This window comes from Staurois parvus, unplaced genomic scaffold (assembly GCF_062004578.1).
Source record: "Staurois parvus isolate SC_StPar_1 unplaced genomic scaffold, SC_StPar_1.0 ptg000594l, whole genome shotgun sequence".
Classification (NCBI taxonomy): Eukaryota; Metazoa; Chordata; class Amphibia; order Anura; family Ranidae; genus Staurois; species Staurois parvus.
The window spans coordinates 2441616-2467312 of NW_028318390.1; the positions used below are offsets into that span (position 1 = coordinate 2441616).

The following is a 25697-nucleotide window of genomic DNA, read 5'->3' on the forward strand; positions in this document are numbered from 1 at the left end:
GTAGAAATAATAAAGAGATCAGAGAGTGGTGAAAAATCATCATCCATTTGCAAAGCATATGGTTATGCTCCGTCAACAATTTCAACAATTTTAAAAGATAAGAGTAGAATAATGGAGCATGTAAAATGTAAAACATAAAAGTTAAATATGTTAAGGCAAACATGTGTCCAAGCTGCAGTTCTTATGCAAAACACCAGTTTAGAGCCTCTTGAGGTTTTACTGCTTTCTGTAACCTTATTACAAAAACGTAATCTAATATCCTGTCGTTTGGTTAGTAGTTAGTGCTTATAAAAGTGCCTGATTCAACTTATGAACAAATTCGACTTATGAACAAACCTACAGTCCCTATCTTGTACGTAACCCGGGGACTGCCTGTACTGTATAATAATAATAATAATAATGGTATGTTAGCAGCTGTTCTCTTGATCCGATGCATGGATCTGGCAGAAATCTTCCTCAATGTGCCTTTATCTGCACAAACCCATCTGTGCTCTGAATCAGCCACAAATCTCTTAATAGTGCGATGATCATGCTTCAGTTTTCGTGAAATATCTAATGTTTTCATATCTCGTCCAAGGCATTGAACTATTTCACTCTTTTCGGCAGCAGAGAGATCTTTTTTTTTTGCCCATATTGCTTGAAAATGGTGCTCTGCTTAATAATGTGGAACACCCTCCTTTAGTAGTTTTCCCTTAAATTGGGCTCACCTGCCAATCTAATTATCACAGGTGTCCGAGATTGTTTTCAGTGATCAAAAGAGCCCTGAGACACAATGCCATCCATGAGTTAAACTGAAAAACAAAATATTTCATCTTTGTGACACTTAAACAGAATTTGCATAATAATTTGGAACAGGGTGTATTTAGCAGAAGAGTCCATGTTCTTTGCAACCCAAACTGGGTTCCCACAAGTGGTAGGGAAGTAGCAAAGTGGTTCGTTACATCCTTAGCAGCACTCTCCTTCTTTTCCCATGCAGGTAGCAAAGACATTTTACCTTGATACCGTTTCTCTTTTTAAATGCCTTGTCCAGAAGAAGGCAATGCTTCTCAAAAAAGCCTGGGAAAGTCCTGACTAGCAAGAATTAACCCATACCTCTCTCACAGCACCACTTCTGCTGGGCAGAATCAACTAAATAGTGCAGTTCACACTGTAGAAAATAAATGTATCCCAGAAAATGGTAAATGCAATCAACACAGCAATACCAAATGTTTAAACTGAGAAAATGTACCATTTTAAAGCAGAACTTCACCCTAAAGGGGAAGTTCCTCTTTATGCCCCCCCCCCTTCTATTTTTGGCACTTTTTTGGGAGGAGTAGCAGGTACCTGGTTTTGACAGGTACTTACTCCCACTTCCGAAGATCCATCAGATGTTCTTCCCAACCTTCTGGGACACGTCACAGGTCCCAATAGGCTGCAGATTATTCATAAAGTGCAGTGCAGCTCGCACATGTGCAGTGGGCAGCCAGCTGCCCATAGTAAACATGCCGGCACTGGGAAACTAAGACTTTCGAAGAATCAGTTCGGGTGAGGATGGCGCTGAACCCCTAGACAGGTGAGTGTCCTTTTATTAAAAGTCAGCAGCTACAGTACTTGTGCTGCTGAAGCTGCAAAGATGGAGATTGATGGCTGTGTCCTCAATCTCCTTTTTCTGTTTAGACCCCTGATATTTCCCCAAAGCCCACAAAGCTGCTAAAAAAATTGTAAAACATAATAAAAATAACATTGGAAAAAAATGATAAAAACATAAAATAACAAAAAAAAATACTACTGACACCATCCACTGCCCTTTTGACACCATTCACCGCCCTACTGACACCACCCACACACTTGTCTCCTTATTAGATATTGTGAGTCATCAAGTATAAGGAAATATAAAATATACAATTTTCCCATCACTCACTGAACTGCAACTCAATTTATAACATTTGTATCATGTGTTTTTTCTGGATTTTCAGTTGATATTCCATCTCTGTCATTTCAAATATACCTATGATAAAAATTATAGACCCTTCATTTTTTTGTAAGTGAGCAAACTTACAAACTGCAGGGGATCAAATAATTATTTTCCCCACTGTACTTTTGAAAGCCTTGGATAAGTGAAGTAGGCAATAGTCAGAGTCAGAGAGGTCACAGTTACACAAAACAGTTAATATCCTTAAATCAAATGACCTTCACAAAGTCTCTTGAGTCACTGACAAATCATAAGTGGAATCTGTTGAAGTGCATTAAGTGCTTAGGCAAGGTTTTCCATGATATGTCATCTGCTGTCATCTTAATTTCCATCCTAATCAGGGCTAAAGGGGAACACCTTTATTGGAGGCAAGGTGATCCTGTACTAGGGCCTTTCCCCAATCATTCTTCCAAATATTAGGACATTCCATTCATTTTACTCTATCATGGGAAAGAGAATAATATATAGCTTTTGCTTTCCCTTTTGACTCAGCATTACCTTTATGGGAATATCCTACATCTCCATACTCTCAAAGACCTATGGTCAGGAGTTAGAAGCTGGGATGATCAGATATATGTAGCTACACCAAGAAGCTGGGACCAGACCATACAGTATGTACAGTGCTCAGCATAAATGAGTACACCCCAACAGATTTGTCAGAAAACCTTTACTTTCCTTTCAGAATCAACATTTTCTATAGGACACTATACTACAAAATAATCCCACAAATGTGGGCCATTGATTGCAAACAAGATTTCTTAATTTGCACACACAAAAAAGTATTTTTCCTAACACATTTATTCAAGACCATGTTGCAAAAATGTATACCCCTCAATGAAAGTCTTAGGAGAAAAGCTAAATTTTAGACAACATAATCCCAACTAACAAGAATTCAGCACCAGATAAGTCTAATTATTTATTAAGCAGGTGTCCAGCAGACAGTTGACTATAAAAGGGTGTTACCTAAAAAAGAAAACCCCTTCCTATTTCATGCTGTCAGCAATGGCACCAAATGGAAGAGAAATATCACAAAATACTTTCTTTACACAAGAAAGGTGAAGACTACAAGAAGATCTGCAAACCTTTACTTATCATTCAGAACACTGTAGCAAAAGTGATACAAAAATTTAACAAAAATGCAACTGCAACCATCTCACAGAGATGTCCAGGCTGTCCAAGGAAGTTAACACCTCGACAGGAAGATCCTCTGATGAGAAGGGTTGAAGAAAATCACCATGCAAGATCACTGCAGTTAGCTAGAAAAGTAGAAAGCCAAACTGGGGTGATTGTTTCCCTGGACAAAATACAACATAGACTACAGAGGAATGGCATGGATGGGTGTCATCCATAAAGGAAGACTCTCCTAAAGCCCATGCACAAAAAAGCCTGCCTAGAATTTGTCAGGACCCATGCTGAAAAAGAAGAAAACTACTGGGACTCTGTACTCTGGAGTGACGAGACCATGATAAATGTTAGTACTGATGGCTTCAAAACTGTATGGTGTCGCAAAGGTGAGGGGTACAAAGAAAAATGTATGGTGCCTACAGTGAAACATGGTGGTGGCAGTGTCTTTCTGTGGGACTGCATGAGTACTGCTGGTGGCAGGGAGCTGAATTCCATTGATCTTATCATAAATTCACAGATGTACTGTTCTATATTGAAAGATGCTACCATCACTCCGTGCCCTTGGTCTTCATGCACTTTTCCAACATGACAATTATCCAAAATATGCATCTAAGGCCATTGTTGCATTTCTGAAGAAGAACAACTAAGCATCACTCTCCATCCAGAATCCAGGTTCTAAAAGAGGTCGTTCTTGAAGAATGGAAAAAGATAGATGTTGCAATATGTCGCCAACTTGTTCATTCCATGTTAGTTTTTGTTGTGGGGTGTATTCATTATTGCATCAACTAAATTGAGTAAAGCTGACGATTTTGTTATCTAAGTTATATTATTAACCTTACTTTCATGTAATGAGCTAAATAAATGTTCTATAAAACTCAGTTTTTTTAAAATTTTGAAAATTGTTCTTGTGTTCATTGAAATATTGATTAAAATCTTACTTTTTAAAAGAGGTGTTCTAATTTATGCTGAGCACTGTAAATATCTTTAAAGTGAGATTTATTTACAGTAGAGGTAAGATAACTACACACTAGTAAAGCAATACACATAAAATGCATGAATGTCAGAACTTAATAACAATATGCAGCAACTTACACAACTAACTAAATGTACAAATATATACAAGTGGAATATGCAAGGCAGGAAAAAACTGGAGGAGTAGATGGGAAGGCGGGAAACAAGACTAAGAGAGGAACAACAGGGAATAAGGCAACAGGGTACTGGATAAGTGGATACAAGGCAACAGCAAGATCAAGAGTTAATGGCAACAGAGCCTGGCAGCAACACCACAAACAGGGTACAAGGCAGAAGCAGCCAAAACAGTGATGCAAGTAGCCATAGCAGAAGTTGAACTTAAAGGATAAATTCACGTTTGGGAACATGTTACATGTTCTACCTGTTTTTAGGATGGAACATGTAACATGTTCCCATAGCCACAGCTGCCGCCCGCAGCCCCCCCCCCCCCCCCCGACAGATACTGCGGCGAGACTTCTCCCAATACTATCTGTCAAATTTGAAAACAGCGCGGCCGTGCGGGGCTCCACCCACACGGCTGTGTAATTCATTCACGGACTTCCGTGAATGATTGAACTGCAAGTTCTGGCAGCCTTGATGGCTGTGGGCTTGTAGTTTTCAGTGAACTATCACGGCACTGTGGAGCGCCGTGGTATTTCATTGAAGTTTCCTGTCAGAATATCTGCTTGCTTGTACATCCTATACTGCAAGCAGATATTCTTAGTGCAAGGCTTTCCAGGCTCTGTAGACAAAAATAATAAATGTACATTTTTTTTACCTGCAAAAAAAATGTGCATTTATTATTTTTATTTAAAAGGTGCCCCCCTGAAAAGCAAACGCCTTGTTTGCCTCATGGCAAATACACCCCTGATCTGTAACAATAGTATTGTTTTCCCTCTACCTGGTACCATATGTGATACCTTCTCCCACTTTTGACATATTGTTACCTGCATGTATGTGATACATCGCCTTATATATAATATTGCTAATGTTTCCTGTGCAATACACTAGCTACTATACAACCATAAATGTGCCTGTTTTTGTATTATATGAAAGTGCTGGGTTTGAGTTATGTATATTAGATTTAGTGTATCGCCACTGAATCACTCCTCAAAAGTCTATATCTTTTTATATTCACCTGACATGTCTTGTTTTGAGTGTTCTATGTTCTTCTTTGGCACTTGTATTCAAAAGCTTGAATAAACACAGATTAAACATAAAAAACAAATAGCATTGCTCTAGAGTAAGAAAGATTCCTAAACATAATATTAAAGTATATGTTAACCCTCACCTTGTAAAGCAGCCCATTCAGTTTAAAATATAAATTAAAGGCAACACATTTGTATACACATATATAAGGACATTACAGATACTGCCCCCCCCTCTTTTTTTTTATAAGTGATAACATACCCTGTTCTCAGCTGCTTAAGGATCTTAGAAAGCTGGGGGAGAAGAAGCAGCAGCACACTTTCCAGTGAATTGGAGGAGAGCAGACTGTCTCAGGAAAGCCAAAAAGTGGACCATGCTGCACCCTCATGCCTACTGTGGTCAGTTTTAATAGGGAAGCAAAGAGACTAGCAGGAACACCACAAATTTCACACAAAGGAAGGAATACATTTTCATACAGTACAACAGGCAAATATTAAGAATATGAAATGTTGGGTTGACATATTCTTTAACCACTTGCCGTCCGGCCGTGGCAGTCCAGGGGCGGGTTGCCGTTCATAAATGGCACCCGCCATATTGGACTGTGCGTGCTCCCTGGGAGCGGCGCAGCACCGCGATCTGGTGCCCACTGTGTCCTCCGGACACAGTGGAACACTGATCGTCGTACAGGACCTCTGTACAAGGTTCCAATCATGTGATCACTGATTGGTCAATCAGTGATCACATGCAGAGTAGTAAGCAAGATGTCACTTCTGACATCATTGCTTACTATGTGTGAAATATGTGAATGATCACAGAGGTCACATGGTACAAGGCTATTCACAACAGCCTTGTACCATGTGACAAGCTGTGACCAATCACAGCTCACACAGTATTTCTCAATGGCTGCAAGAATGCAGCCAGAGAGAAGGAGAAATGATTGCTTTTACAGCCTTTATGGGTGTAAAAGCAATCAGTGTAAAAGAAAAAAAAATCATAATCACCCCCCCACAAGTAGTACAGTGTCACCATGGTGACACTGTACTGCTAGCGTGACAGTATGTAAAAAAAAACAAACCATAAATAATAATATAAATAAATAAAATGTAAAAAAAAAAATTAAACAATTATAATTTTTGGTTATAAACTAATATGGGTTATTTTTTTTTTTGTTACTAAAAAGATAACTGAATACATTTTGGCCAAGATTTATGATGAAATATTATTTATTTGCATACTTTTATAAGAAAACACTTTTTTTCAAAATGTTTGGAAATTTTCATTTATATAGCAAAAAAAATAAAAATCCCAGTGGTGAATAAATACCACCAAAATAAATCTTTATCTGTCTCAAAAAAAGTGTCCCGACTTGAAGTGGTTAAGGACCTCTGGTAAGGTCCAAGTGGTGACCAGAGCACTTTCATACACCAGGTTGGAGTATCTAGGTTGCCCAGGCCAACAAACATGCTAAGTTATAGTTTTGCTCAAAAGTTCGCATAGCCTTGGATAATTGGTAATATACAGTATGTACCTTTCTTAGATAACATGAGTGAGCAGGCAAAACACAATTCTGCTATTTCTTATGGGATTCATATTCAACTGTAGGTCATAACAGAATGGCAAAACCATAAAACAAAACATGGCAACAAGTAAATAAATAAAAAGACCCCTGTTCAAAAGTCTGCATAACCTTAGTTCGTAATACTGTGTATTGCCCCCCTTAGCATCAGTGACAGCATGCGCTCTTTTGTAATAGTTGCCTTTAAGACCCTGAATTCTTGCATGTGGTATAGCTGCTCATTTGTCTTGGCAAAATGCCTCCAGGTCATGCAAAGTCTTTGGTCATTGATCCACACGTTTGAAATCTACCCAAAAAGGCTTGAGGAGACTGTGATGGCCACTCCAGAACCTTCATCTTTTTCTACTGTAACCACTGGATGGTCAGCTTGGACTTGTGCTTAGAGTCATTGTCATGCTGGAAAGTCCCATGCGCAGTTTTCATGCAGAAGAATGCAAATTGTCTGCCAATATTTCCTAATAACATGCTACATTCATCTTCCCATCAGTTTTCACAAGATTCCCCATGCCTTTAAAGCTCAGCGCCCCCCCCCCCTGCAATCTTAGCGTTTATGGTTGGGACCATAAAGCTCTATTTTGATCTTGTCACATCAGATTGCAGTGTGCCAGAAGCTGTTAGGCATGTCAAGGTGTTATTGGGCATATTGTAACCAGACTTTTTCGTGGCAGTAAAGGCTTCTTTCTGGCAACTCGACCATGCAGCTCATTTTTGTTCAAGTATTGTCATACTGTGCTCCTTAAAACAACTATGCCATCTTTTTCCAGAGCAGCCTGTCTTTCACCTGAGGTAACCTGTGGGTTTTTCTTTGTATTCTGAACAATTCTTCTGCCAGTTGAGGCTGCAGTCTTTTTATGGGCCTACTTGACCTTGAACTAAAAAGACACACAAGAGGGCACACACTCATCATGCATTACAGCATAAAAAACATTTTTTATTAAAAAAGATGTCATAGGGATACTCACAAACCAACTGTGAAAACAGGCATAAAACAGAATGCTTCAGTCTCAAACAATGGGGTCCTGTCCCGAAACTATCTGGTTAAACGAGTTGACGTGTTTCAGGAGCTGCACTCAACCCAAAGTGCTAACAGCCTGTAATTGGTCACAGGTCAGAAGGAGACTCCACATCCCTTCCTTATGAACACACAGTGGGTGGAGCCTATAACAAATAAATAAAAATGTAAAAAAATTTAAAAATGAGCTTCAGGCTGACGCCCTTGTCAACTGGAATGCATGACTGCCCAAAAGCAAAAACAAATGTCCAAAAGCTGCCCAAAAGCAAAAACATATGCCTACAATATCAGTAACATTGGCCGGGTCACCCTGTAGTCAACCACCACCCACTGTGTGTGTCAGGGCAGGAACGCTGGAATGGGCAGGCAGGCCTATGGTACGGTCACGCCGCGACTGACGACAGCCACTACCCACAGACCAGAGTCCCTCAGGGCGCGGAGTCTAAGCCCCAGGCTACCCTTCACCAGGGCCCCTGATGGTGGGGATGGACTTGACGCAGCCTGAGACCAGGTCGGGGGCCCCCGAGTGACCCCAGCTGCGATAACGACTGCCGCCAATGGCGTACAGCTGGTGGGAGCTAGATGGGAACACGAGTAGAGTAGTCAGACAGGCCGGGTCAATAACAATGGAGCAGACAGTACTAGACGGTAGGCAAAGAATACTCAGGTCACGGGCCGGGTTCAGCAACGGGAGGTCAGGTAAAGGGTTAACGCAGAGAGTAGTCTTGTCCAAGCCGAGTCGGTTACCAGGAGAGCAATGGGAACAACACAAGAGCTTGCAACAGGGCAACATACAGGACACAAGTGCAGAGCACACTTGCAGACAGCAGGTTTAAATGTGCTCAATCACACCCTTCTGAGGAGGAGCCGCAGAAGCCTGAAGGCATAAAGGTTCCCACCATGCTTTGCAGAAATCCAAGATGGATGCCAGCTCATGGAGATGCACAAGCTCTGAAGAAAGGTAGGACCTTGACAGTGTGTCTATGCTCCGCTATTTCAACTAATAATTGGGCGGTCATGCAATGCTGTACCCAAACAAAATTTATGTCATTTTTTTTTCACACAAATAAAGCTTTTTTCGGTGGTATTTGATCACCTTTGGGTTTTTTATTGTTTGCGCTATAAACAAAAAAAGACCGAAAATGTTTAAAAAAATGATAATTTTTACTTTCGGTTATAAAAAACATATAGTACACTAAAAGTTAGTCATACATTTAGGCCAAAATGTATTCTGCTTCATGTTTTTTGTAAAAAAAAATCCCAATACATGTATATCAATTGATTTATGTGAACGTGTCTACAAACTATGGTACAGATGCTGGAATTTACGCCATTTTTTGCTATACGGCACTGCATTGGTTTAACTGACAATTGCATGGTCATGCAATGCTGTACATAAATGAAATTTATGTAATTTTTTCCCACAAATAGAGCTTTCTTTTGGTCGTATTTTATCACCTCTGGGGTTTTTATTTTTTGTGCTATAAACAGAAAAAGACTGAAACTGTTGAAACAAATTATATTTTCTCATTTCTGTTATAAAAAATATCCAATAAGCTCAAAGTACGTCAAAAATTTAGGCCAAAATATATATTGCTACATGTCTTTGGTAAAAAGAATCCCAAAAAGTGTTTATTAATTGTTTTTTGTGGAAGCTATAGTATCTGCTATAGCATCTACAAACTATGGTATGAATACTGGAATTTACACAGCTTTTACTTTCTGATTGCCTATCACAATTCTTGAGGTGCTAAAATGTCAGGGCAGTACGAACACCCCTAAATGATCCCTTTTCAGATAGTAGATACCCTAAGCTATCTGCTGAGAGGCATGTTGAGTCTATGGAAGATTTTTTTTTTCGCAAGTTTGTGGAATATGACAATTTTTTTTTTCTTTTTGCAAAGTTATTATTTAAATGGTATATTTCTCACACATGCCATGGGTATATTTGGAATTCTACCCCAAAATATATTCTGCAACTGTTCCTGAGTTTAGGAATACCACATGTGTGAGACTGCATACAGGAGCCCGAAATCCAATGACTACTTTGAAAGCCTTACAGTGCGTAAATTCCTCATTTCAGATCCTCACTACCAATCACAGTTTCAGAGGCCCTGAAATGCCAGGAAAACACCCCCCTGCCCAAATTACCCCTTTTTGGAAAGTAGACACTCCAAGGAATTTAATAGGAGGCATGGTGAGCATTTTTCAGATCTAAATTTTTCTTACAAGGTTCTGAAAAATAAAAAAAGAAAAGAAAAAATATGCTTTCATTTTCTTTCTTCATATTTCATAAATTAGTGCCAACAAATGAGATCTACAAACTACTCACCATGCCTCTTATCAAATTCCTTTGGGTGTCTACTTTCCAAAAAGGTGTCGTTTTGGGGGGGTTTGTACTATTCGGGCATTTCAGGGCCTCCGAAACTGTGATAGGTAGTCAGGAAGTGTAATGAGGAAATAAAGCCCTTTAAAAGCCTTAAGTGCTTATTGGATTTTGGGGTCTTGTACGCAGTTAGAACACCAAAAAGTCTCTCAAACGTGGTATCCCCATACTTGGGAGAAGTAGCAGAATGTATTTTGGGGTGTAATTCCATATATACCCATGGCATGTGTGAGCAATAAATCATTTAATGACAACTTTATGTAATAAAAAAATATGTTTTGTCATCTTCCAAAAACTTGTGATAAAAAATAAATTCTTCTATTGACTCAACATGCCTCTCAACAAATAGTTTGGGGTGTCTATTTTCCAAAAAGGGGTCATTTGGAGGGGGGGGGGTTGTTATCTTGGCATTTTATGCCCAGCATTACAAGCTTATGCCACACATCAATCGCTCTTCAAACCACTTGAAGACCAAGTCTTTTCTGACACTTTTTGTTCACATGGAAAAAAAATCTGTATTTTTTGCTAGAAAATTACTTTAAACCCCCAAACATTATATATATATTTTTTTAAAGCAGACACCCTAGTTAATAAAATGGTGGATACTGCAATTTTTTTTATGTCAGATAGTACTTGGGCAGCGATTTTTAAAATGCTAATTTTTTAAAAAAGCATTTTTTTTTATTTTATATTCAAATATTTTTATTGAAATTTCAACATACAAAGAAGAAAAAAAAAAAAAGAGTAAAATGCAATGATCAACCTTATTCGATTCACAGTTGGGAAAAATGAGACATGAAAAGAAAAGTTAAGAGAAAAGAGAAGGTTCCCTACCTAGGAGCCTGTGCATCCTTAATTTATTTACATGAGAGGTATGCTCGGTCTGTTGTGAACCATTCTAGAAAACTAGGGAGGTGTAAATATGGGGAGAACAGGAAGTTGAGGGGGGGAAGGAGCGTAAAAAAACATGGAGAGGGGGGAGGAGAGGGAAAGCACCAATGAAGTACTAGTATGAATTATTGTACTCATTACATATAGTAATCATGTTATTACACATCTGGGATTGTTTAACCATCGCGACCAATGGCTTGTAAATTTGTGGAAGGAGGAATTATAAATTGCTATTCTTCTTTCCATTGCACATTGGAGGTTAAGGTCAGATATGAGGCGGGACACTGATGGGACGGTGATGGATCTCCATAGTCTGGTGATGTTAGTTTTTGCAGCTGCTAAGATGTGGATGATAATGGTGCGTACGTTTATATATTTTTTATTTTAATATGCAAAAACACAATATATTGGCCAATTGTTTGGTAAACTATAAAAGATGACAGTATGCTGAGCAAATAGATACAAAACATGATATGCTTTTAAAATGCGCACTCCCTGTGCAACTAACATTTTTAATATTCATAGGCGATGCTTTAAAAGCCTTTACAGGCTGCCATTTTAGAGTTACACAGGAAGTCTAGTGCCAGAATTACTGCCCTAGGTCTAACATTCATGGCGATACCTCACATGCATGGTGCAACCACTGTTTACATACTGACACGGGGCCAGCGCTTGTGTATGCCATTGTGCGCACACGCAGGGGGACAAGGTGCTTTTTTTTACTTTTTTTAGCATCTTCCCTGTCCTGTCCCTGTTTTTTTAGCATCTTCCCTGTTCTGTCCCTGTCCTTGTGATAGCAGTGGCAGGTATTCTTTTCTGTGAATTCTGGGGTCTCTTAGACTCTAGATATCTCCTCTGCCCTTAAATCATCTGATCTCACCAAGATTGGTGTGATCAGATGGTTTCCTAATTTAAAAATGGTGCTGTTTACATCTGGCAAAACTGAAGTGATGAAATGCTCTTAGCGTCCTGTTTCTTAGACTATAGAGATGATTGGTCCCAATCTGGTCTCCAATCAGCTCTGTGGACAGCTGGTGGAAATGCTTGGTCATATATGTTCTTTTTTAAGTGCGGATGAAAAATCTCATCCAACAGCCCTGCACACACTTACGTATATTCTGAGAGCAAGACCCTGTTGCTGTCACAATAAACAGATTGGTGCTGCAGCTGAATGGCATTACTGCTAAGAAAACAGCAATGGTTAACAATAAAACGGTAACTTTAAAAAAGTAACTCAATAAAACAACAACTATTTTTATTTAGTTACTTTTTTACTTTGTATGTTTTTTAAGAAAATTTTTAAAACTGAAAAGCAGATATTAGGGTCTCTCAAAATGCGATAGCCAGTTTCCTGACTACCTAACATCTTTCGAGACCCTGTGTATATATGTGCCCTGGACTGTGCCATGCTTTACCCTATACTAATACTCTACTAGTGTATGGTAATGAAAATAGCAGTCCTTGAGGCAGAGACCAGGTTGGCCAGGAAAGGAGGGACAAAAAAAGCAGGTGTCACGCCTAATTCCATGTTTGCTACAGACACTTCTTTTTTGGGGTGACTTTCAAGTTAAGGTACCAGGAATAGCATCAGAAAAATGCCTCTCATGCAGCTGGCTAACTGCGTCTGGGTTGGGGGTTTGGGCCAAAGCAACTTCTGGATACAAAAAGGCCGTGATGATCTCTTCCTGGAATTTTAGGATGGATCCACTGCTTCCAGTTGCTTTGTAAAGCACAAAAGTGTTGTACAAAGCCAGTTGAAATAAATATACAGACACTTTTTTGTACCAGTGTCTGGCCCTCCCATGTTTAGGTTATAGTTGTGAATACAAAGGGGATTCTCAACAAAACCAGCTGCCATGGAAATTCGGATGGTTGTGTCTGCGTGAATGGAAGACAGGACGAAAACATCCCATTTATCCCTCCACTTCACTGAAAGCAATTCATAATTTTTGAAGCAGGCTTTTTCCCCCTTTCTAAAATTTGTATTTACAAGCCATTCGGAAAGCCTCGGTGATTAGGTTGCATGGTGCCAAATGCACCAATTCCAAGATTGTACAAATGTCTAAATAGTGACACGCTTGTATAAAAATTGTCCATGTATAAGTGGTACCCCATATGTAAAAAGGGTTACACCAAGTCCCAAACTATCTTGCCACTGGTCCTTATGTAGTCTGGGCATCCGCAGGCTCCACATTATTATTATACAGGATTTATATAGTGCCAACAGTTTGCTCAGCGCTTTACAATATACTGGGAGACAATACAGCAACAATACAGTTCAATACAAGAAGGAAAGGAGGGCCCTGCTCCTTGGAGCTTACAATCTAGGAGGGAGGGGCTAGTGGTACAAAAGGTAGTAACTGTGGGGGATGGACTGGTTGGAAGAGTAGAAGATTCCATTATTAGCTGAGGGCAGGATAGGCTTCCCTGAAGAGATAGGTTTTCAGAGATCGCCTAAAAGTGAGCAGAGTATGCGATCGTCTGATAGATAGGGGTAGAGAGTAGTTCCAGAGGATGAGGGAAGCTCTGGAAAAGTCCTGGAGATGAGCATGGGAGGAGGAGACAAGGGAGCTAGAGAACAAGAGGTCTTGCGAGGAGCGGAGAGTACGGTTTGGGTGATATTTAGAGACAAGATCGTTGATGTAATTTAGGGCAGAGTTATAAATGGCTTTATACGTTATTGTTATTGTTTTGAATTTTATCCGTTGGGCAATGAGAAGCCAGTAGAGGGATTGTCAGAGAGGGGTGGCAGATACAGAACGGTTAATAAGGTGGATAAGTCTGGCAGCAGCATTCATGATAGACTGAAGAGGGGATAGCCTGCGATTAGGTAGGCCAATGAGGAGGGAGTTGCAATAGTCAAGGTGAGATATAACAAGGGAGTAAATAAGCTGCTTAATGGTTTCCGTGGTTAGAAACGGGCGTATCTTGGAGATGTTGCGGAGGTGAAGTCTACAAGATTTGGACAGTGATTGGATTTGTGGGTGAAAGGACAGATGGGAGTCTAGGATTACACCTAGTACCCTGGCATAAGGGGAGGGACTGATGATTGTGTTATTGATCGTGATGGAGAAATCGGGGGGGGGGGGGCACGGGCTGGGGGGGAATACTAAGAGCTCAGTTTTGGAAAGATTGAGTTTGAGGAAGTGGAGTGACATCCATGCCGATATGTTGCTTAGTAGGTTAGAAATGCAAGAGGAGACTGAAGGGGTGAGGTGAGGGGTAGAAAGATAGATTTGTGTGCCATTAGCATAGAGATGGTACTTAAAGCCATGGGAGTTTATCAAGTGACCAAAGGAGGAGGTGTAGATGGAGAAGAGAGGGGGTCCAATGACAGAACCTTGAGGGACCCCTACAGAAAGAGTGAGTGAAGAGGAGGAGGCAGCGTTATAGGTAACGCTGAAGGAGCGCTGCAATAGGTAGAAGAACCAGGAGAGAGCAGAGTCTCTGAGACCAAGAGAGTGGAGTTTTTTGAGGAGGAGGGGATGGTCAACCATATCAGATAGGTCAAGTAGTTAGAGTACGGAGTAGTGGCCATTGGTTTTAGCTGTTAGTAGATCATTAGTGAGTTTTAGTAGGGCAGTTTCAGTGGAGTGTAGTGAGCAAAAGCCAGACTGTAAAGGGTCAAGAAGGTTGTTATTGGTGAGGTGGGAGCTCAGGCGATTGTATACTAAGCGTTCTAGGAGTTTAGAGTTAAATGGCAGCAGGGAGATGGGTCTTAAGTTGTTCAGGTTGGTGGGGTCCAGAGAGGGAGTGATGTGCGCATGCTTTAGAGGGGAGGGGAAGGCACCAGTAGAGAGGGAAAGATTGAAGAGTGAGGGAGCATAGGATGGAAGAAGAGGGTGACCGTAGTAGTTGTGAGGGGACAGGATCCAGGGGGCAGGTAGTGAGATGGGCTTCTGAGAAAACCTTAGTGACCTCTTCGGTAGTAGCAAGGTCAAAAGAGGAAAGTGTTTAGGGAGGTTTAGTATAAGGTATTCTAAGTGGGATGGATGTCTGTGCAGTGGCGATGCCCCTACGAATTGCTTCAATTGTTTTTTAAATGATTTGCAATCTCGTGAGCAGTGAGTGAGGTACTGGGTGGAGGTGGAGAAAGTAGAGAGTTAAAAGTAGAGATGAGACGACAAAGACTGGATGACAAGCTATTGATGAGAGAGACAAAGTAGGCTTGTTTGGCAGCATGAAGGGAGGAATTGTATGTTAAGAAAGCAGATTTATATCGGGTGAATGCTTGCTGGGATTTGGTTTTACGCCACAATCGCTCCAAAGCACGACTATGTCATTTAAGATGTCTGGTGTCGTCAGTCTGCCAGGGTTGTAACGGTCGGGGCCTGATGCTTCGTGTTGTTAGAGGAGCAAGTGAGTCTAATGCGGATAAAAGTGAACTGTTGTAGACAGCAGTGGCCAGGTCAGGGCAGGACAAGGGAGAGATTCTGTCATAGAGTTAGTCAGTTGCAGAGTGGAAAGGAGCAGGGTTCAAGTTGTGAAGGTTTCTGCGGGTAATTGTTTGCTGCTTGGAAGGATAGGTGTTTGAGGACGAGGAGACTGTGAAGGTGATGAGATTGTGATCAGAGAGAGGAAAGGGGGTGTTTGTGAGGTTGTAGGGAGTGCAAAGATGGGAGAAAACAAGGTCTAATGTATTCCCATCAGAGTGAATGGAGGACTGTATACACTGTGCTAATGCAAAAGATGAGGTTAAGTTAAAGAGTTGGGATGTAGCCGGGTTGTTGACATTAATAGGGATTTTAAAATCTCCGAGAATGATAGTGGATAGTTCAGTGGAGAGAAAGTAGGGTAGCCAGGTGGAGAAATCATCAAGAAAGCGGGACATCGGTCCAGGAGGCTGATGGATCACTGCAATCCTCAGTGAAATGGGAGAAAACAGCCGGATGCAGTGAGTCTCGAAAGAAGAGAAGGATAGAGAGGGAGGGTTAGGGAGGACTTGAAAGGTGCTCAGTGGGGATAGAAGCAAACCAACCCTACCACCTTTCTGACCACTGGGTCTGGGTGAGTGGGTCCAGATGAGGCCTCCATAGGAAAGTCCTGCGGGAGAAGCAGAATATGCTGCTTGGAGCCAGGTTTCTGTAATAGATAGTAGGTTAAGGGAGTAATATGAAAAGGAGGAGTAGAGGGGACATATTAAAAGGTATACGGAGTGAGACTCAGACTTGTAAGAGATGTTTCCCAGGGTGTTTGCTTGCAGTCTGTCCAGCGTGCAGTAGAGTTTCTTGCTGTTGTTTATACTGTATACATTGTTTCCATTGTGTCTGTGGGAGTGCTTCCTAAGGCATACATCCAGCAGATTTCCAGAGGGTCATGTGATCATTAAGGCACTTCTTTGGCATCTGCAATCCTCAATGCTTGGGCTTCCAGTTATGTAATCTTCTTCATGGTTGCTTCAAAGTCCAACTGCTTCTTCATCCATTTTCAGAACAAGTGTGTCCTTCTTTGTCTCTCTAAAACAACTCTTTCCTCTCCAAAGTCCAGAGCAACTCTCCCTGTTCAAAAGTTCATGACATGACTATCTTTTCCCTTGTAAATCCCAAAATTACATCATGTATACCCTGTTGCCCTCTCACAGGTCTTATACATTTTGACCTCATATCTGGCACAATTGCTGGGGAAGAATTGTTTGATTGTAAGGCGGCCAGAAAAATTAATGAGGGACTCATAGATGCAGGTGTTTTGCTAGGGAGTATAAACATCTGCAAATGTCTAATTAAAGTGATTTACGAGGGGCCGAATTTTGTGGAGCTGGTCAAATTCAGTGTCACCACGAGGACAACAGTGTGTATTGTCATTGAAATGAATAAGTCAGATTATATTCTCATATATATTCCTGGCCATGGCAGCAGAGAACACGGGCATATGATTAATCAGGTCTGCGGACCAATACAACAGCAATTCATTTTTTTAGTAATGCCCATGTTGAGGGTTTGGCCCAAAAATCTTTAAATTCAGAAACCGTAATAAGTTTCCATGCAAATGGTCTGGCTAGGTTTGAGTTTGGGTTGGCAGCAATAAATTGTTGTGTGTATAATTTGCTTTGTTCCACACTCAATCCATACAGATATTCCGTGAAAAACAGCTCCAAAAAATCAAGGGGAGTAGTTAAATTTGCTGTTTCCACCTGAATTCCAGGTTGGGCAGTGAATGGGGGAAGTACAGGTGCTGCAGAATTTGTGGGCTGCCAATTAGGATTTGCAAGCATATCCGGAAGGACACTATGGGCTCTACGGGCCTGTGTTCGAATTTTTGGTGGCTGCGGGACACTACTTGTGCTAGCCAATGCACTAGCTTGTACTGCACTTATGAGATGCAGCACATTACCAAGCAATACTGCAGTGCTGGTATGAAAAAGGTTCATATTCTGAGCCTGATTCTGTCAGTGAGGATTCCCCTTCGTTCTCATATGACATAGTCAGAATCCTGTAGGCCTCTTCACTAGAGTACCTTTCGTTAGACATTTTACCCACTAAATTCATAGGTACCTAAATTACCTGCTAGTGCTAGCAGAGATCAGGCCTGATCTTGCTAACCCTGCAGTTTTGTGTGCAAGTATCAAGTAAAAGTGATCTACTGATACTACACTTGCTGGGTGTCACGTACCTGATGGGAGACTGAAATGACGAGGTCGGCCTCACTTGCGTCACTAGCCCTGACCCCACTGGAGTTGGAACAGAGGGAGTCTAGGGACCAGGGGGACAAGAGCGCCAGTAGATGTTGTTGGCAGCTCTTGCAGATGATGACCTTGGAAGACTGTTGATCTTCTGATTCAGGCACAGTAGTAACAAGCAGAGCTGGTTTTGTAGATCGCCAGGCGTGCACCAGAGCAAGGCAGGTAGCCAGGGAAAGAAACAGGAGCAGTGTCATAGGAATAGCCAGGGTCATCAACGGGTGGACAGCACGGTACAGAATCAGAAGCAAAGCCAAGGTCAGGAGCAGAGCCAAAGTCAGGAACCAGTATCAATCAGGAGAGCAATCAGTCAGGTCAGGAACAAGCCGGGTCAGCAACAAAGGAATCACACAGGAACAAGCAGGAAACGGGGGAGCTGAAGACCAGTCAGAACCTATCATGGGCAGAGACACTCTTTAAATAGCCCATCTGGCGCCAATCTTCGCCGTACGTGTGCATGTGGGCGTGCGCGATTGCGCATTTCCGCGCGCATGCGCCCAACCGACCACTCTTCTCCGGCCGTTTCTATGCGCATGCGCATTTCTATTCACGATTCGTCTCACCAGAAATCCCTTACACTGGGGGAGAAGGGGTGGGGGCTAAACGTAGTGACTATACACAGGTGCTGGAAGGTGCCAGGGCTTATCCTGCTAACACTGCATTTTTGGGGACACTATACTATTGTGAACGCTAGTATAGTGCTGATCTGATCAAGCAGATTGATCTGTTCAGACACTGTACTAGCAATGGAGGTTTATTGTGTATGTGAGCATGTTCCTGGCAGTCAAAGGGTTAAATGTGATAACTGATGTAGTGGCTGGCAATCTGATGCTGTTTGGGTGGGATGCTAACTGACGTTAATGCTATCTGAAGTTGCCTGTGACACTGATACAGTGATCAGTAAAAAAATCTGTACACTGAACTAATGACACTGGTGACAGGGCAATGACGTGGTTAACTTGGGGCGATCAGGGGGTTAAATGTGACCTATCAGTGCTTTAACTGTCTCACTGTAGTGCTTTGACTCACGTAGATCTGCTTTCTTCTCTCTCTGGAACGGAATGTACTCCAGGGAGAGACGATTGCATAATTTACTGTGCCTTTGTAGTGTAAACACAGACACAGGAAGATCTGTGATAGGGCAGTGATCACTCAGCAGATACAGGCCGAACATCACTGGCCTGAATCTGCTGACTGATTGGTGCTGTACCGAATCACAGCACCGCCGTGTCACGGCAGGGGCACAGATAACGTTTTTATACATAATTTTGTGCAGGGAGTCTGCCCTGTAGCAGTAAACATGCTATAGGGTGGAGCTTAAGTGGTTAAACTAAATAAGTGAAAGTTAAAAATGTAAATAAGCTTAAAATTCTTGCATAATATGCTTGAATACAAGAAATTAACATGTTGTACTTATACTGTATATTACCATAGATAATCTCTGTTTCTGACTAAGCTACTTGCTAAATACATTAAACTTTGCAACCAATCCTGTGTTGTACTACGTGAAACTGCACCCATGTGGGAATACGTTTTATGCTAAAATCCCAAAGGATTTATATTCATGATATCAATTATTGATAATTAATTACTGATGTTATAAATACCTGTATGTGGTAAGAGGTGCTCTATGAGGGATATTGTTAGATTTAACTTGCCCTCCAGAGTATTTACCCCCCTTCCTGACCAGGTAATTTTTTGCGTTACGGTGCTGAGGTCATGCAACGCTGCACCCAAATGAGATTTATGTCCTTTTTCCCACAAATACAGCTTTCTTTTGGTGGTATTTGATCGCCTGTGCTTTTTTTATTTTTTGCGCTATAAAAAAAAGACTGACAATTTTGAGAAAAAAACTATATTTTTGACTTTTTGTTATTAAACATGTCCAGTAAAAAATTTTAAAAAATCAAATTCCGTCATAAATTTAGGACAAAATGTATTCTGGTTCATGTCTTTGCTAAAAAAAATCCCAATACCTGTAAATTATATGGTTTACGTGAAAGTTATAGCGTTTACAAATGGCAGTATATATACTGGGCTTTTTTTAAAATGTATTTTTACTAGTAATGCGATCAGCGTCTTATAGCGGGACTGCGAGACTGCGGCAGGCATTCTGACATGGGGGGGAACTGACTTGGTGTCACTGTCACCCCCAATAACAACAATACAGTGATCAGTGCTAATAAAAAGCACTGACACTGTACCAATGGCACTGGGCAGGAAGGGGTTAACATCTGGGGCTATCAAAGGGTTAACTGTGTGCTATGTGCCATTTTACATCATCCGCTGTGTTTGTGCTTCACTGTACACACTGCTTTGCATGGCTGTGCTATGCACAGCCATGCAAAGCAGTATGCATGAGCTGACAGGGAAGAGAACTGTTTTGTGTACTAGCAGTTCTCCCCCCCCCCCATTGGAGATCCTCAGCAATCACTGTCTGGGACCCAGTGATTGACAGCCGCGACAGCGAATGGTGGCGCGGGTAGGGCACGCGTGCCCCCTACCCAGAAATATATATATGTGATTTTGTGCACCACATCAGCCCTGTAGCAGTATTTCTGCTATGTGACGGCGATAAAGTGGTTACATTTGTAAGGATATATATTATATATATAGATTGTATATATATAAAAATAAAAAAAAGTCCCTATCAGTAAATATCATGTGTCTTAAGGGATGTGGTGCTCATAATCACCCATCAATCCACTATGGGTGTTTCTGGAAATGTAAGGGCTTTATGAATATTGCACACTGCTGAGATCCCCTTAGTAAAGCCTGCCTGGTAGAGATGAATAAGACCTGGCATGATATTTGCTAACCTGTTTGCAATAATTTTGGATACGATTTTTGCTTCAACATTTGAGAGTGAAATAGGCCTTCATTTTTTGGCAATATCCCATCTCCTAGTGTGTTATATAGGAATTCCATGGTGGCAAAGATTTCCATTAGAATCTTAGGAAACTGAGGTTTAGCCATTAGATTCAGGGGACTTCAGCTAGGATTGAGATACTATTAGAGCTTTCTTCTGATGCTATATCAGCAAATTGCAATGACATCTGGGAAATAATGGGGAGTGGAAGTTGTGGTAAAAAAACAAAACTGCATGTGTGTCCATGGCTTCTGCTTTGTACAACCTGCTGTGGAAATAATGGAAGACCTGGTTAATATGAGCAGGTTCATAAACTTGATTGTCAGCACGATCCACCAGAGAGACAATGTTTGTAGGGGTATGCACTAACCTGTCCAAAAGCTTCTATGACTTATTGCAATATTTGTGATATTTAAGGTCACTGAAGGATGCTTTGCCTTGCTCATATCCATCAGTCCACAAATCAAACTGTCTAACCTTTTGCCAAGCTTGTCTATACATTAACCACTTCCTGTCCGGACACTTTTACCCCCTTCCTGTCCAGGGCAATTTTCAGCTTTCAGAGCTATCACACTTTGAATGACAATTGCGCGGTCATGCAACACTGTACCCATATAAATTTTTTACCATTTTTTTAGACAGATAAAGCTTTATTTTGGTGATATTTATTGACTGCTGGGATTTTTTTTTTTTTGCTATGTAAATGAAAATGTCGAAAAATTTTGAAAAAAGTGTTTTTCTTATAAAATTTTGCAAATAAATAATATTTCATCATAAATCTTCATTCCGTTATCTTTTTAGTAAAAAAAAAAAATACGCCAAATTAGTTTATAACCAAAAATTATAATTTTTAAACTTTTATGTAAATTTTAATTTTTTTTTATATTATTATTTGTTTTTTTGTTTTTTTTTACATACTGTCACCCTAGCAGTACAGTGTCACCATGGTGACACTGTACTACTTGTGGGGGGTGATAAAGATTTTTTTTTTTTTTTACAGTGATTGTTTTACACCCATATAGGATGTAAAAGCAATCATTTCACTATCTCTCTGCCTGCATTCCATTGAGAAATACTGTGTGAGCTGTGATTGGTCAGAGCTTGTCACATTCACAACAGCCACAGCCACAACTATAGCCACAATAGCCACAACTATTCACAACAGCCTTGTACCATGTGACCTCTGTGATCATTCACAGATTTCACACATAGTAAGCAATGATGTCACAAGTGACATCTTGCTTACTACTTTGCATGTGATCACTGATTGGCCAATCAGTGATCACATGATCAGGACCTAGTACAGAGGTCCCGTCCGATGATCGGTGTTTCACTGTGTCCGGAGGACACAGCGGGCACCGGATCGAGGTGCTGCGCGCTCCCAGGGAGCGCGCACAACTAGAAATAGCGGGTGCCATTTATGAACGGCAACCCGCCCCTGGAGTGCCACTGCCCTGCCATTTAAAAACAGTAGGCGAACGGCAAGTGGTTAAAGAGCGATGGCGAAAATAAGTGGTCCATCGACTCTGCCCCTTTTTTAAATTTATACATTTTTTTTGTTTTTCCTTTTTTATCTAGGCATAGATCTATGTTTGTCCCAAGCATTTTAAACCCACTTACAGTTGGCTGGCTCACTACCTCTATAGTACTGTACTTTATAAGATTAGTTTTGAAATTTCCTGCTAGTTTGAGGTCCTTAATGTCCTAGTTGATGTTCTTGATCTTGACTGATGGAAAATACTGCCCTCTTGAACCTTATTTACACCCGAGATGTATTCAAAGATTTCAGTCATGTTTCTCCTTTTTCTTATTTCCACCACACTGTACATATTTCTGAAGCCTCTCTTGATATGTTTTATACCTCAAAGCTTTCACCATTTTTGTTACCCATCTATAGACTGTCTTATCAATATCTTTTTGTAAGTGAGGTCTCCAGAACTGGAGGAAGTAATTCTATTTTCCACAGTTTTGTGGTAGACCTGCCAAAGTATATACTGTATGTTTTTTTTTTCCCATACCACTTCAGCTAAGTAGTGGGTCTATTTCCTTAATTTATCATGAGCTAAGCCTCTCAGTAGTTGTATCAGAGTGTGATTGAACCTCTAAGATGCCCCATTGAGATGTGGGGTGCCAAAGACCCTAGTGATGACATATAATTCTAAAATAACTCTTCATCTGTATGCTCAGTTGAGGGCTCCAACCCTTCATAAATTGAAGGGCTCCTGTTTAAATAATTACTATGCCTTATTAGCTTTGCCTCTTTGTTCGTCCAACTGAATTTGCATGGCAGACACATGATTGCATTTTTTGTAACTAAGGCATCCCATAGATTATGTGATTTTCTTTCCTTTCCCCTTGGGTGGAATGAAATAAAATTGCTCAATACCCTCATCAACACAGTCAGTGTTGATAGGAGAATCCCTCCTGTCGCACTATTGTGTTCTGCCGGCAGGGAACCTTCCCATCCGCCAGAACACGATGATTACTGCTAGCAGCTAAAGCCGCTGGCAGTAGTGACATGTAAAGATCCAACAGGCTGGTTGTACCCAAGTCAATCAATGGATCAGGTTGGGTACGAGCAGCCTGTCCATAGATGGATCGAATCTTGACCGGTCCCTGCTGAAACGGCCAAGATTTGATCCCTCTATGGTAGTCCTAAGACTATTTTATTACATATAATATGATAACATGAGATATAAAAGGAAGAAAACATATTTCTCATATTAAGTGATGTCTGTAGGTTCACACTGTTTTTTCTACAAATTTTAAAATTCTAACTTAGATGTGCTTAGAATAGAATGATACTCTAATTGTGAAATACATCTAAATATAACCTTCTGCTTCAAGGAACCATTCAAGTATGTAGCTAGGTTCTTCCTTCTGATTTGCTCTCATATTGATCACATGATCAGGAACCAATCAGATGACTTTACAAAATTATCTCAGTCCAAGAGCTTCAATATCCTCTGTGTAGTGCAATTTTTAATTTATAAAAGGATTACTGGATAACTACAAGTTATGCACGCAAGGCTAACATGAGTGCACCATGCAATCTAGAAGGGGAACAACTAGGTGAATCAATTATGTAGAAGTATCTGATTGTACTAGCTAGATCATAGACTAAATAACAGCATGCAATGCCAAATCTCAGCTGTTACAAAGAGCACAATATTTTCTTGTATTAAAAGATGCATAGATTTAAAAAAACAATGTAATCATGCGTTTAAAGAAAGCATTAGTAAAATTAGTTAATATCCATTTGGATGGATCATGAGGATACATTTTTACATGTTTGTGCTCCTTTTTAGGTGTGGATAGATTCAGTGATGACATTTACAGGATGCTTGGTTTTAGGCCTGGCCTGTACTGGAGACTTTGCTGGAAATTTATCAGCCCTGCCTTCTTGTTGGTAAGTAAAATGACAGGGGCACAATGTAAAGGTTTGTTAAAGTGGGCTTGCTTTACTGGTTTGTTAAAGTGTTATCATTGGACGGGGTTAAATGTTAATGGACAGGTTAAATGTTATGTGGTTAATGTAAGGGAGAAGGTAAGTGTTAAGGGTTTGATTTAGGGATTAAGCATTAATTGTTCAGGTAGGGAAGGGTTACTGTATATCTAAAGACAAATCCTGTATAAACTTTACCATGATAATATTTTAATATTCAGCTTTCATTAAAATAATACCTATTGATCCTGCCATGAGGGTCCTTGTTCATGCACCTTCATTGAATGACAACACTCTCTTCCTGTCTCCCAGTTTCATTCCTGTCACCCTGTCACAGGGGCTTCTGATGGAGACTACAGACAATTTTATGCAGTCTGTACTAGAGTGCATGCCCATAGACCTGAAGTGGCTGTAGATAATCTGCTTTAGATCAGTAGCACTGAGATGCAAGAGAGTAGACAAGTAAATATGTTATTTAAATATGGCAATTGTTTTTGTGCTTTGCAAACTAAGCCCTGGTTCACACTGTTGTGACTCCTCATGCAACTTTCTGTGACACAAATTTGCATGACAAGTCAAAACACATTTATTTCAATGCACTACTTTTCTGTGTCTTCCCTGCGATATGAATGCTATAGGCTGCAATGTTAAAATCACAAAGGTTACAAGGAAGGTGTTTCTTTGTCTTATCTGTGACTTTGACTGTGACTTCAAAGGGTTTTGTAAGTTCAATAACTTGTGTCACACTCTGTATTGTTATGATTTGCCAAAGCCAATGTCGCAAAACATCAGTCGCACTGAAGTCACATTAAGTCTCAAGCAAGTCGAAATGTAAAGTCATATGACTGTGGGATTGCAGCAGTGTGAAACAAGCCTAAATATCATCCAGTTAGGTTTTACATCTACTTTAATTGTTAATGAAGTGATCCATTATGCAGGATACTTATGATAGTTAAACAATGGGCAGATTCAGTATTCATGCTAGTTCTTGGAATTGAAAGTTTTACACCAAAAGCTATCCATACAAAGAACACATGTATTGCTGCTAAAGCTCCTGCAGACTAAGTGTATTATTTATTAAAGCTGAACTCTAGGCAAACAGTTGGATACATAAATAATATATATATAGGGGAGTTGTTTTACCTACCAAATAATTTAAGTATTTATATTTATCCAGTCCTAAGATTTACATGGCTCAGCCACATTGCAAGCACACATTGCAGTTTCAATTTTACTTACAGTTTGTACCTGGAGTTTGAAGAGAGAAGTAGTTCATTGATGAGCTCATTTTTATGTCACTCAATTCCACCTATCAGCATAAATTAAGCATGCTGCTTGCACTGGAGCACACTTGATTGTCTTCTTGCACAGCTGTCCCTCCCCCTGTAGTAACCCGGGTATACAGTAGACAGCAGGTGCGAAATTCCACATAAATTCAGGTACTCGTCCTACTTGCATTTAAGCAAACACATTTAGGTATGCATTGCTAAGTTACTAAGTTAGCTGTACTAACTTGTGCCTTTTATATCAGTCTGGAATTCAACTTTAAAAAGTGTGTTTTTCACTTAGCCAATTGAACCCATATCATGGAATGCTCAATCAAGCA

At 40.5% G+C, this 25697-nt stretch overlaps 1 protein-coding gene across 1 annotated transcript in view; it reads left to right on the plus strand.

The window, feature by feature from the left end:
- SLC6A2 (solute carrier family 6 member 2) overlaps nucleotides 1-25697 on the plus strand; it is a 769042-nt gene that overhangs the window by 493853 nt on the left and 249492 nt on the right. The window contains exon 12 of the mRNA XM_089692558.1: nucleotides 23955-24055. Within this exon, the coding sequence (XP_089548684.1) occupies nucleotides 23955-24055 (101 nt within the window). The remainder of the gene's footprint in view (nucleotides 1-23954; nucleotides 24056-25697) is intronic.